A 13,374-nucleotide genomic window follows, 5' to 3' on the forward strand; every position below is an offset into this window, starting at 1 on the left:
GTGTGCAAAACTGCTCTTGTTATCTTAAGAGTTAAGCAGAAGGAACTGTATTTGATTCAGCTCTCTCATTGGCAACTGTTACCCAGCTATTGCATGGCTGCCATTGGTAGGAAGTAATCAACATTAAAAACCAGATCCTCTGGCCACAGCTTCCTCTTGTCCTCATATTCAAATATTCATTGGAATACACAAGATTGGGTCTTACTGTTCCATTCCTCACTGCACAGTGGCTGTACCTACACCACATGGACAGCAGCAATGTGAATTAATACTTTTTTATGAAGTAATTCAACTTGAAACTAAAGCAGGAAATGTCCATGTCTGCATCACTCAAGAGCCACATCAATGGTGCATTATGCATCAAGTCATCACCAGAGTGTACTACATCTTATACCCACTATCAAAGTGACTACACTTCAAAAGACACTGAAGCAAAACACTCCGGATGCTGGAAATTGAAAATAAGAACAGAAAATGCTAGAAATACTCAGGTCAGGCAGAGAAATATCTTTTCAGATTGGTGACATTTCACCAGAACGCTTCACTTGGCTGTAAACGTTCTTGGTACATTCTGAGGTCGTGACCAATGCTATAATAAAAACTGGCCTTTAAATGACTCCAGTTCTCAGCTATTGCTCACATGTTGTGTCAGGAACACAATACAATTTGACCTGCCCCAGTGGGATATTGATAATTAACAAATATTTACAACACCGTGTTAACATATAATTGAATAAAAACTAGAACTCCCATTAATTGATAGTAATGCAAGCTCTCATCCCAAACACACTCTTTCTGCTAAATACAAACATCAGTACCAAACACTGCTGCTAAAGACACATTCCAATCAGTTGCTTTATACACAATGTTAAAATATGTTGCTCAATGCATGCGGAAGACAATTGTTGTACATCTAATATTTCTGCATTCTCACACAATGGGGGTGGCACAATAGCACAGTGGTTAGCACTGCTGCTTCACAATGCCAGGGTTTGATTTCCGGCTTGGGTCACTGTTTTATGGAGTTTGCATGTTCTCCCCGTGTCTGTATGGGTTTCCTCTGGGTGTTCCAGTTTCCTCCCACATTCTGAAAGACGTGCTGGTTCGGTGCATTGACCTGAACAGGTGCTGGACTGTGGTGACTAGGGAATTTTCACAGTAACTGCATTGCAGTGTTAACGTAAGCCTTACTTGTGACCAAAAAATAAACTTTACTTTATAATAGAACTCATCTAATGAGAAATCAGATTCCTCAGCACTATCTACAAGAGTTACAGATTGGTTACTAAAACTAAAGTGAATTACTGTGGGTGCTGGAATCTGGAGAAAAGAGAAAATGCCAAAAAAAAACACCAAAAAAAAACTCAGCAACCGGGCAGTATCAGTGGAGAGAGAAACAGAGTCAACATTTTGAGTCTGCCTGATCCTTCTTCAGAGCTCAGAGAATCACATGGACTTGAGATGTTAACTCTGTTTCTCCACAGATGCTGCCAGACGCGCTGAGATTTCGCAGCATTTTCTGTTTTCATTAGAGATGGATCACCCTCGATGTGCCAAAGGGCCTCTTCTGCATTGTATGACTCTATGACATGAAAACAATTCGTTCTCCCACAGTGAGGGTCAAATCTAAGAGAAGTGGAATACTGTCACCGAGTCCTAGGTCTTGAACAAGGGGGCATCGCTACAAGATAAAGGGCCAGTCGTTTAAAACTGAGGTGCGTAGAAATTCCTTGCTGCAGAGGGTGGTGAATCTCTAGAATTCTCCTTCCCAAAGCATAGGGAGGCTGAATCATTAGAAGTATTTGAAATAGAGCTGGATAAATAGTTGATAGATTGAGGAACAGAGGGCTGTGGGAGATGGCACAGGCAAGGAGCAGAGGTTGGCATAGATCAGCCACGATCATATTGAATGATGGGGCAGGCCTGGGTTGGGTGGGGTCTGGTGGCCTCCTCCTGCTTCTATTTCCTGTGTTCTTGTGGGTTTATTCCACTTGAGAAAATATATTTTATCTATCCTGGTGAGGCATGTGGTTTATGGGTCTTGCACATCCCTGAAATAAACACGTTGGACGGGATGCAGTTTCAGCACCTTCCAAACCCTGGACCACCCAAAGGACGAGGGCAGCAGATGCACAGAAACACAACATGCAAAGCATATTGATTGACTGCAGTTTGGGTGAATAAGGGAGTGTTAATCTCTCTGTAAAAATCTGCTTTTGTTTGTATTTAGCATTTAACTAAAATTTACTGTCTACATTTCCCAGCCTTGAGCAAGGTTTCAAGGCTCCACTGGAAGAGCAGTTGAAGTTAGCTAATGAAGATAGGTGCTTAAACAAGTTTTTTTTTGTAATTGGGGGTAGCTAACTCCTTCGTTTCAGAAGAATATACGAACTGGCGCTTCAGAGTGTGACTTTGAACAGAGTTCTGGAGTTGGGTGATTAAGGGAGTTCAGCGAGGAAGGGAAGGAGCTGCCCTTTTGCTTTTGCCTTATCTATCTTTACCTCCCTGTAGGAATTGGCTGTTGCTATACTACAGGGTAAAAGCTAGCTGTTTGGAAAGTATCTCAAAAGGATTACATTGCAGAAGGAGGCCATTCAGCCCTTCGAGTCTGCACTGACTCTCTGAAAGAGCATCTTACCCAAAGACCTTCCCCCACCTGTCCTATCCCTGCAATCGACACATTTACCATGACTGATATACCTAACCTGCAAATCTTTGCAGTGAGGGAGGAAACCAGAGCACCCAGAGGAATCCCAGGCAGACACGGGGAGAATACGCAAACTCCACACAGTCACTCAGGCTGGAATCGAACCCGGGTCCCTGGTGCTGCGAGTTGCTTTACTGACTAGATCTTATATGCACTAAACTTGGTGAAAAAGTCTATTCCCATTCCAGTAAAAGCAAACTTTCATGAGCATAAGTCTTAACTACTGATATAAAAAGTCTCAGGTACGCAAGTGGGGGATCTCATCCTTTCAGATTTTAATTATTGTTGAAGATAAAACAAATGTAATTTTTAAAAAAAACTTTCTGTACACAATCTGACATTGAGTAACTTGCTGATTCAGATACAGTGTACCGTTCACAGCTCCCAGAACCCCCTGTAGAGGGTGCTTTGCTTTCTGGTTCAAAAGCCAATAGCAACTTCCTTAGCAAAAGCTCACAGTCTCCGGGCAAGTGTGCAGAACAGCTGGTGCTGCTGGTTTGCCACAGACCACAAAACCCAGCTCACTAATTGCAGTTAATCGGCTGGGTTTAGTTTTCAAAATCACAAACAGATCTCCTCACTCCAAAAACAAGTCTCAGCTTGTTTCAGTTCTTTACTGCTACAGAATACTTGTTTGATTGTGCCTGTAAATAAAAATTCAATTCACCAATGGCTTCAGTAAGTTTAATCTCCTGGTTTAGCATGGAGTTGCCAAGATCAGAAGGCCATTTCCACAGTTAAGGTAATCGTTTCGATGTGGTCTATCTGAACATTTCTCCGAGTCCCACCCAGGATAATAGTTGTGGTGGCACAACTGTCTTCAACTTGCCTGGACAAGGAAGCAGGAAAACAGCCAAGATTTTAAGGAAAATGGCAAGGTGGAGAGATCCTGCAAAATTATGGCAATGAAATTTCTTCCACCATCATGACTACTTAGTTGAGGAACTGGACATTGTCCAAGAAATAGTTAACATGTGTCAGGGAAGGAAAGAATTAGGGTGTGGAGAGGAAAGAGGTTCGATACAAGTACTGGCCAAATATACCTGTGACCTGGTTTGTTGCAATGACATTGACCAGTGTCCGGAGAGATTATTTCTTATCCAGCTGCGGGTACAGATTTATATTTGAACAAATCCCTGTACTGAAGACACTGATCCATCCAGAGTTACTGTTCCAGAGATTGTTCCAACAATCATTTGCTGCTACCTCGTCCAAATGGTGGTTCTTCTCCACAGCCTCAGTAGCTGACTCTCCTCTCACTCAATGTCCACACATTTGACTTTCCTAAAACAGTAACTACACTTCAAAAGTACTTCATTAGCTAGAAAGCACGCTGAGGTGTTGAAGTCATGAAAGCTGATACATAACTGCAAGTATTTCTTTCTTTCTGTCAGATATCCCATCTTAGATATCGGAGGCAGAGCGAGAACTAGAATCGAGGCTGATATTTCCTCTTCCAAGTGGAGATGATGAAGGCCAATCTTACCGAAATTGTTATGACCAATTGGAAAGACCCTGGATAAAATACAGAATATGCATTTATTTAGAACTGCTCACAATCCTAGGGTATCTGATAGCCTTTCACAGCCAATGCAGCGTCACTGTCACAATGTAGAAAAATATGACTGCCAGCCAGAACAAAGAAGGAACAAAGAAAATTACAACACAGGAACAGGCCCTTCAGCCCTCCAAGCCTGCATCGACCATGCTGCCTTGCTAAAACCTCCTACCCTTCCAGGAACCGTATCCAAATATTCACATCCTGTTCATGTATTTGTCAAGGCACCCCTTAAAAGTCACTATCGTATCCGCTTCCATTACCTCCCCCGGCAACAAGTTCCAGGCACCCACTACTCCCTGGATAAAAAAATCTGCCTCGTACATCTCCTTTAAACTTTGCCCTTCGCACCTTAAATCTATGCCCCTAGTAATTGATTCTTCCATCCTGAGAAAAAGGTTCTGACTATCCACTCTGTTCACGCCTCTCATAATCTTGTAGACTTCTATCAGGTCACCCTTCAACCTCTGTCGTTCCAGTTAGAGCAAATCAAGTTTCTCCAACGTCTCCTCATAGCTGATGCCCTCCATACCAGGCAAAATCCTGGTAAATCTTTTCTGTACCCTCTCCAAAGCCTCCACTTCCTTCTGGTAATGTGGTGGCCAGAATTGAACACCATATTTCAAGTGCGGCCTAACTAAGGTGCTGTCAGACAACAAGGTCCCATAAACAGCAAAAAGATCAATAACCAGACACCAGCTTTTGAAGAGATTAGTTGAGAGACAAATATTTCCCAGAACATTGAGAGAAGTCCATCATCCTTCTTTGAACAGTGCTCCAGGATCATTCAATTCCAACTCAGGACATGGTTAGGGCCTTGATTTAGCATCTCATCTAAACTGACAGCATTTCAGATAGTGCAGCATAGCCCCCGTACTGAAATAACTCTGTACTGAAACCTCCGCCCAAATGACATGTTTAAGACCTGGAGTGAAGTTTCAGTCCATGGACTTCTGACAATGTAGAGATGCCAGAGTTGGACTGGGGTAAACACAGTAAAGAAGTCTCACAACACCAGGTTTAAGTCCAACCAGTTTATATAAACTGGTTGGTCTTCTGACTTAAGACAGCCACTAATAATAACTAACCACACGCAATAGACACCCAGCACAAATTCAGCAGATTGGAGATGTCCCCTTCTGCTCTGCACAAGGCAGATAGTGAAAAGACCTTCAATCTCACATCGATGACCATGAACTGGATATGTCAGAAATACTTCTCTTCATCAAGCAGTAGCAATCAACCACTGCATGAGGAAATGGCTTCATGTTCAACTGACAAAACATCTTCACCACACCAGCAGCTCACTTTCATACTGCCAAAACCCAGTCACTTCACTTCCTGGGAGCCAAAGTAAAGAAATTGTCATGAGGCATTGTGGATCATGAGAACCACGAGGTTCTAGGATTTTGACCCAGCGACTGCGAAGGAACAGCGATATATTTTCAAGTCAGGGTGCTGTAAGGCTTGGAGAGAACTTGCAGGTGATGGTGGTGTTCCCATGTATCGGCTGCCCTTGTCCTTCTAGATGGAAGTGGTCATGGGTTTGGATGGTGCTGTCTAAGGATCTTTGGTGAATTGCTGCGGTGCATCTTGTAGACAGTACACACTGCTGCTACTGAATGTTGGAGGTGGAGGGAGTGGATGTTTGTAGATGTGGTGCCAATCAAGCGGGCTGCTTTGTCCTGGATGGTGTCAAGCTTCTTGAGTATTGCTGGAGCTGCAGTCATCCAGGCAAGTGGAGCGTATTCCATCACACTCCTGCCTTGGGCCTTGTAGATGGTGGACAGGCTTTGGGGAATCAGAAGGTGAGTCACTCACTGCAGTATTCCTAGCCTCTGACCTGCTCTTGTAGCCACTGTGTTTATGTGGCAAGTCCAGCTGAGTTTCTGGTCAACGGTAACCATAAGAATGTTGATAGTGGGGGCTTCAGTGATGATAACACCACTAAACATCAAGGGGCAATGGTTAGAGTGTCTCTTATTGGTGATGCCCATTATCTGGCATTTCTGTGACGCAAATGTTATTTGCCATCTGTCAGCCCAAACCTGGATATTGTCCAGGTCTTGTTGCACTTGAACATAGATTGCTTCATTATCTGAGGAATTGAGAACAGTGAACATTGTGCAATCATCGGTGAACATCTCCACTTCTGACCTTACGATGGAAGGAAGGTCATTGATGAAGCAGCCGAAGATGGTTGGGTCTAGGACACTACCCTGAGGGAGTCCTGCTGAGATGTCCTGCAGCTGAGATGAATGACCTCCCACAACATCTTCCTATGTACCAGGTACGACTCCAACCAGCAGAGAGTTTGGCCCCTGGTACCCACTGACTCCGGTTTTGCTTCGGCTCCTTGATGCCTCACTCAATTGAATGCGGCCTTGATAGACGGAGCTGAGCAATCCCAAAACCAACGGATCAGATTACAAAATTGCAAAACCCAAACAGCAGCTTCCTTTGAACAGCTCCTTTGCTGTAAGATACTCTCCTTCAGATATGAGGTAAGTCAGCATTAAAAATCCAAGCAATCATACTTGTATACTCCGTGCGGACAGAGAAAGAATGGCTACAACAACAATAATGGCAATAGTGGCTTTAAAATGGCTATTCTGGCTGAGAGATAAGCAAGCTGGGATTTTTGGTCAATTTGTAGATTAAAACCAGATGCAGGTTGTAAAGAGGCTATGGTCTGGGAGCTGTGATCTGAAGCTGTGTTGGTCAGATAAGGGAAGTTGTTTACATTAACCGAGACATTACGTCTCTGATTTGTATGGCTGCTGTTTATGGACATGTCAAATGAACTAAGCATAATGGCATCGTTCACAGGTAATTTCTCAGGATGTTTGAGCCATGTGATCAGTTTCTGGTGACACAGTTGGCTGGATGACAGAGAATATTCTGAAGTGAGTGGAGAATTATGGATAAAGAGATATGAGCCTTTGTTTGCCGGTGATAACTCGAAGAAACCAACCATCGCAAGAAGACCTGTGCCCTGAGGATGCTTCAGAGAACAAGATAGGTAGATTCTACATCAAGGATATTTCTTGGCCAAGATTTTCCTAAACTTGGTAGTGTCTATTTTCAGTTAAATAGCTGAAGTTGGGGTTCAGCTGAAGTTGAGTGAAGAGTGGCAACTGTTTGAGTTGGTACCAGAAGTGTTAAAAAAAAACTTGAATTATTGTCCTTGTTTGTCTTATTAAACTGGAATGCTTGGAAGGTGTTTAAATTAAAGCTGTATAACACCCACATCATTCTTCAGGCTATTAGTTCAATTAGCTCATGTCTGCGTGACCATAGAAAGATACATATTGATGTTTATCTTCCTACTCCTGATCATCCAGTCTCGCTGGGTCATTAATGATTTGCCTCAAATCTTCCCTGTGCTATGCAGGTGGATGGAAGGGGACGAGTAATGGGATGAAATCAGCTTAAGCTTCCATTGGCAGTTAGTGACCTTAAGCTTAACTGAAGATAAAATTGAACTGACTGAGTTACATTTTGCATTTTTTTAAACCCAGCCAATACTTCATTACACCCAATAGGAGATAAATACTTGGATGAGATAAAATGCTGTTATCGCCTTTTGAATATCATTTCCACAGTGATAGGAGAGAAAGAGAGGAAATTGGAATTCTCATCCCAGTTTTCAAATCCCACTATGGTCTCGCCTCTCAGAACACTCAGAGATCTCTGTGCTCCTTTAATTCAAGGCCCTGGAGAATCTCTGATTTTCATTGCTCAGGGCTTCAGGTTTCTAAGTGTCCAGATCACCAACAACCTGTCTTAGTCCCTCCACGCTGATGCTATAGTTAAGAAAGCCCACCATCGCCCTTACTTTCTCAGGAGGTTAAGGAAATTCAGCATGTCTGCTACAACTCTCATCAGAGCATTCTTTCTGGCTGTATCACAGCTTGGTATGGTCCCTGCTCTGACCAAGGCCACAAGAAACTACAAAGGATTGTGAACGAATCCCAGTCCATCACGCAAACCAGCCTCCCATCCATTGACTCCATCTACACTTCGCTGCCTTGGAAAAGTAGCCTGCATAAGCAAGGACCCCACACATCCCAGACATTCTATCTTCCATCATTTTCTGTCGGGAAAGGATGCAAAAGGCTAAGATCATCAACTCAAGATCAGTTTCTTCCCTGCTGCCATCAGTTGAATGGACGTATCTTGTATTAAGCTGACCTTTTTCTATACCGTAGCTATAACTGTAACACTATATTCTACATCCTCTCCTTTCAAAGGACAAAGAAAACTACAGCACAGGAACAGGCCCTTCGGCCCTCCAAGCTTGCACCAATCATGCTGCCTGACTGAACTAAAACCCCCTATCCTTCCGGGGACCATATCCCTCTATTCCCACCCTGTTCACGTATTTGTCCAGACATCCCTTATAGTCATTGTCATATCTACTTCCTCTCCATCCCCCGGCAGCAAGTTCCGGGCACCTACCACCTTCTGTGTAAAACACTTGCCTCATAAATTTTCTTTAAACTTTGCCCCTCACACCTTAAACCCATGCTTCCCCCCAGTAAATGACTCTTTCACCCTATGAAAAAGCTTCTGACTATCCACTGCTCCCTCTGTCTTCTATGACCAAGTAAAAAGTCTGACAACACCAGGTTTTAGTCCAACCGATTTATTTGATAGTAAACTCACAAGCTTTCAAGGGGACTCCCTCTAGAACTCTCCATTCACCTGACGAAGAGGGAGTCCCCTCGAAAGCTTGTGAGTTTACTATCAAATAAATCGGTTGGACTAAAACCTGGTGTGGTCAGACTTTTTACTGTGTTTACCCCAGTCCAACGCCGGCACATCCACATCATGACTTCTATGACCAAGCCAGTTCTCTATCCACCTTGCCAGCTCACTTCTGATCCCATGTGACTTCACCTTCTGTACCAGTCTGCCAATGAGGGACTTTGTCAAAGGCCTTTCTGAAGTCCATGTAGACAGCATCCGCTGGCCTACCCTCAATCATCTCTTCCTCGAAAAACTTGATTGAATTAGTGAGATATGACCTCCCCTTCACAAAACCATGTTGCCTCTCATGAATACATCCACTTATTTCCAAGTGGGAATAAATCCTGTCTCGAAGAATCCTTTCCAATAATTTCCTACCGCTGATGTAAGGCTCATCAGCCTGTAATTACCTGGATTATCCTTACTACCCTTAAACAAAGGAACAGCATTGGCTATTCTTCAATCCACTGGGACCTCCCCTGTAGCCAGTAAGGATACAAAGATTTGTCTCGAGGCCCCAGCAATTTCCTCCCTTGCCTCTCTCAGTATTCTGGGGTATATCCCATCAGGTCCTGGAGACTTGTCTACCTTAATGTTTCTCAAGACCCCAATACCTCTTCCGTTTTGATCTCAACATGACCCAACCTATTTACATACTCTTCCCCAACTCATCATCCACCAAGTCCTTCTCTTTGCGTGACTACTGAAAGTACTCATTTAATACCTTGCCCATTTCCTCTGACTCCATGCTTCCCCTGTCCTTGAGTGGGCCAAACCTCTCCCTGGCTATCCTTCTCTATGAGTGGTATGCTTTGTTTGTATAGTGCACAAGAAACAATACTTAAATACACGTGACAATAATAAATCAAATTAAAAAAAAAATTGGTGGCCACATCATCAGTTGTCGAGGTCCCGAGTTCTGAAATTCCCTCCCTAAAGCTCTTGCTTCCTTTGAGAATCTATAAATCTGACCTTTTCCAAAAGGTGTGTGGCCATCTGCCCAGAAAGCTTCTTACATAGATTGATATCTAATTTTGCTTTATAGTGTTTCTGAGTGTGCCTTAAGGGTGTTCCATTACACTAAAAGCACCAAGTTGTTGTGATGGTGGTGTACTTGAAGAGTTTCCTTTTTAAAAATACTACAAGGAAATGTAGTTGATAATGCTTTCCTTTAGTCAGATAAATGGCTTCAAGGATACTAAAGGGCACAAACCTGAGGTGGCACATTGATATAGCAGAAACTGAATGGATGAACTGTATTCCAAAACAACCCAAACATTTTTGCTGCCAAAACTTAGGGACAGCATGGTGGCACAGTGGTTAGCACTGCTTCCTCACAGCGCCAGGAACCCGGGTTCAATTCCCGGCTTGGGTCACTGTTTGTGGGAAATTTGCACGTTCTCCCCGTGTCATCGTAGATTTCCTCCAGGTGCTCCACATTCCTCCCACACTCCAAAGATGTGCAGGTTAGGTGGATTGGCCATGCAAAATTGCCACAAAGTGTCAGGGGGACTAGCAGAGTAAATACAGGAAAGGGATGGGTGCAATTGTGGTCAGTGCAGACTCAATGGGCCGAATGGCTTCCTTCTGCACTGTAGGGATTCTATTCTATGAAGTGCATTTGTTTCTAGTTTCCCATTCCACGAGCCATTTTAAGTTTATTTATTAGTGTCACAGGTAGGCTTACATTAACACTGTAGTGAAGTTATTGTGAGAATCGCCTAGTCGTCACACTTTAGTGCCTGACACTGAGGGAGAATTTAGCATGGCCAATGCACCTAACCAGCACTTTCGGAATACGGGAGGAAACCAGAGAACCCGGAGGAAACCCACACAGCCAAGGGGAGAATGTGCAAACTCAGCACAGACAATGACCCAAGCCAGGAATCAAACCCGGGTCCCTGGCACTGTGAAGCAGCAGTGCCAGTGCCACCACTTTGCAAACCTATTTTAGTTACCAGAGGGGTCACTGCAGCAGACTCCTTCTCCATCCCAACTGGTGATTTCCTGGAACAGACTGCAAAGAGAGAGAGAGAGAAAGAGAGATACAGCAAGAAAGAGAGGAGAAACCAGAAGAACTTGTTAACTTCTTGTAAATCTGCCCTGGAGCATAAGAACTAGGAACAGGAATCGGCCATCTGGCCCCTCGAGCCTGCTCTGCCATTCAATAAGATCATGGCTGATCTTTTCATGGACTCTGCTCCACTTACTCACCCACTCACCATAACCCTTACTTCTTTTATGGTTCAAAAACATTCAATAAGGTAGCCTCAACTGATTCACTGGGCAGGGAATTCCACAGATTCACAACCCTTGGGGTGAAGAAGTTCCTCCTCAACTCAGTCCTAAATCTGCTCCCCCTTATTTTGGCGCCATGTCCTCTAGTCCTAGTTTCACCCACCAGTGGAAACAACCTCCCTGCTTGTTTCTTTTCTTACTCCCTTATATGTTTCTATAAGATCTCCCCTCATTCTTCTGAATTCCAATGAATATAGTCCCAGTCTACTCAGTCTCTCCTCATAAGCCAACCCTCTCAACTCCGGAATCAACCTAGTGATTCTCTTCTGCACCCCCCTCCAGTGCCAGTATATCCTTTCTCAAGTAAGGAGACCAAAACTGTACACAGTACTCCAGGTGTGACCTCACCAGAATTTTATACAGCTGCAACATAACCTCACTGTTTTTAAACTCCATTCCTCTAGCAATGAAGGACAAACTTCCATTTGCCTCCTTAATTACCTGCTGCACCTGCAAACCAACTCCTTGAGATTCCTACACAAGGACACCCAGGTCCCTCTGCACAGCAGCATGCTGCAATTTTTTACCATTTAAGTAAGTCCATTGTGCTGTTATTTCCATCAAAATAAATGACCTGACATTTACCAACATTATATTCTATCTGCCAGACCCTTGCCCACTCACTTAGACTATGTATATCCCTTCGCAGATTTTCAGCATCCTCTGCACACTTTGCTCTGCAACTCATCTTAGTGTCATCTTCAAACTTGGGTATAACACTCCTGGTCCCCAATTCCAATTCATCTCTGTAAATTGTAAACAATTGCAGCCCGCACACTGATCCCTGAGGAACACCACTAGTCACTGACAGTTCCCAGCTGTTTTGATTGTACAGGGGCAATGTCATCACTAACATCTATCTGCTGCATTGGATGCAAGTCTGAGTTGCAATGTGATGTTAGCTTTTCCTTCTTTAGTTACACATGGACATGATATAACTTTACATCCAACAGTTTAACAGATCAAAGGCTGGTAATCACCCAATATTATTCTGAAAGGAAGTGACAGAAACACAGGGCACTTTGTAAACACCCTAGCGGACAGAGATTGGGTGTAACCCTTTAATCTAGAAAGCCAGATGTCCTTCTAACTTTAATCGGCAAATTAAAAATTCCCATTACAGCTCAAGCATCTTGCTTGTGTTATAAACTCTGTACAAACCTCCCCGATTTGTGGGAGAGACAGGAACCTTGGCGAACAGTGTGTTTGGAGATTCAGAGAGAGGGGATTGTAGTTTTCACTCACTCACCAGCACAGTCTGCAGAATGTGTCTGCTCTTGACCCGGACATCAGCGAAGGGGCAGCTCCGGGAGAACCGCAGCAGCAGCAGCAGCAGCTTGTGGAGTTGGGCAGGGGGCTGCACTCGCTCACCCTCCCGGCCCGAGAGCTGCTCCAGGCAGCGGTGCACCATGCGAGCCGCGCTGTCCATGGCCGCAGCCCGGCTCTCCTGCTCCCGGCTGCGGATCAGCTGGCTCCACTTGCCGGGCTCACAGCCCTGGGCTGCTTCCGAAGCTGCCTCCAGAGCCATGAGACAGAGAGAGAGAGAGGTGTGAGGGAGGCAGAGCGGACAACTTGCTCATTCACTTCATCTGCCAAACCCTGCAACAAACAAGGAAACTTCTTAAAAAGTTGCCTCTAACTTTAAAAACATTTCCCCGCGCAATGACTTTACAAACACAATGATTGCAGCCACTGTTAGAGAGTTCTGGCTGAGAACCCAGTCACTATTACACAGTTCTCACTGTCAATGCCACTCTTTCTGAATCACAATCTCAACAACTGAAACTTTTACCTCCAACAGCTGATGCAACTCTCAGAAACTGGAGACAGGGATCTGACACTGCGCATGCCCAGCCGGCGCCGTGTCCTCTGGGAGTTGTAGTTCCGGCTGCGCTCTCGCGGCTGCGCAGTGCCGTTCCGGGAACTACAACTCCCGGCAGGCACCGCGCGGCACCTGCTGGCCCCGCCCCCCCAGACACAGAGTGTGACAGACACAGTTACTGCCCTCACCCACACAGACACAGAGGGTGACACAGTCACTGCCCTCACCCACACAGAC

General features: G+C 44.5%; 1 protein-coding gene across 1 annotated transcript in view; it reads right to left on the reverse strand.

Annotated features, from left to right (window-relative positions):
* sesn2 (sestrin 2) overlaps positions 1 to 13,036 on the reverse strand; it is a 72,447-nt gene extending 59,411 nt beyond the window's left edge. Inside the window, exon 1 of the mRNA XM_080211672.1 lies at positions 12,565 to 13,036. Within this exon, the coding sequence (XP_080067798.1) occupies positions 12,565 to 12,843 (279 nt within the window). The 5' untranslated portion in view covers positions 12,844 to 13,036. The remainder of the gene's footprint in view (positions 1 to 12,564) is intronic.
* Between the last annotated feature and the right edge of the window lie 338 nt (positions 13,037 to 13,374).

Source organism: Carcharhinus amblyrhynchos, chromosome 24 (genome assembly GCF_965287045.1).
Source record: "Carcharhinus amblyrhynchos chromosome 24, sCarAmb.v2.hapA, whole genome shotgun sequence".
Lineage (NCBI taxonomy): Eukaryota > Metazoa > Chordata > Chondrichthyes > Carcharhiniformes > Carcharhinidae > Carcharhinus > Carcharhinus amblyrhynchos.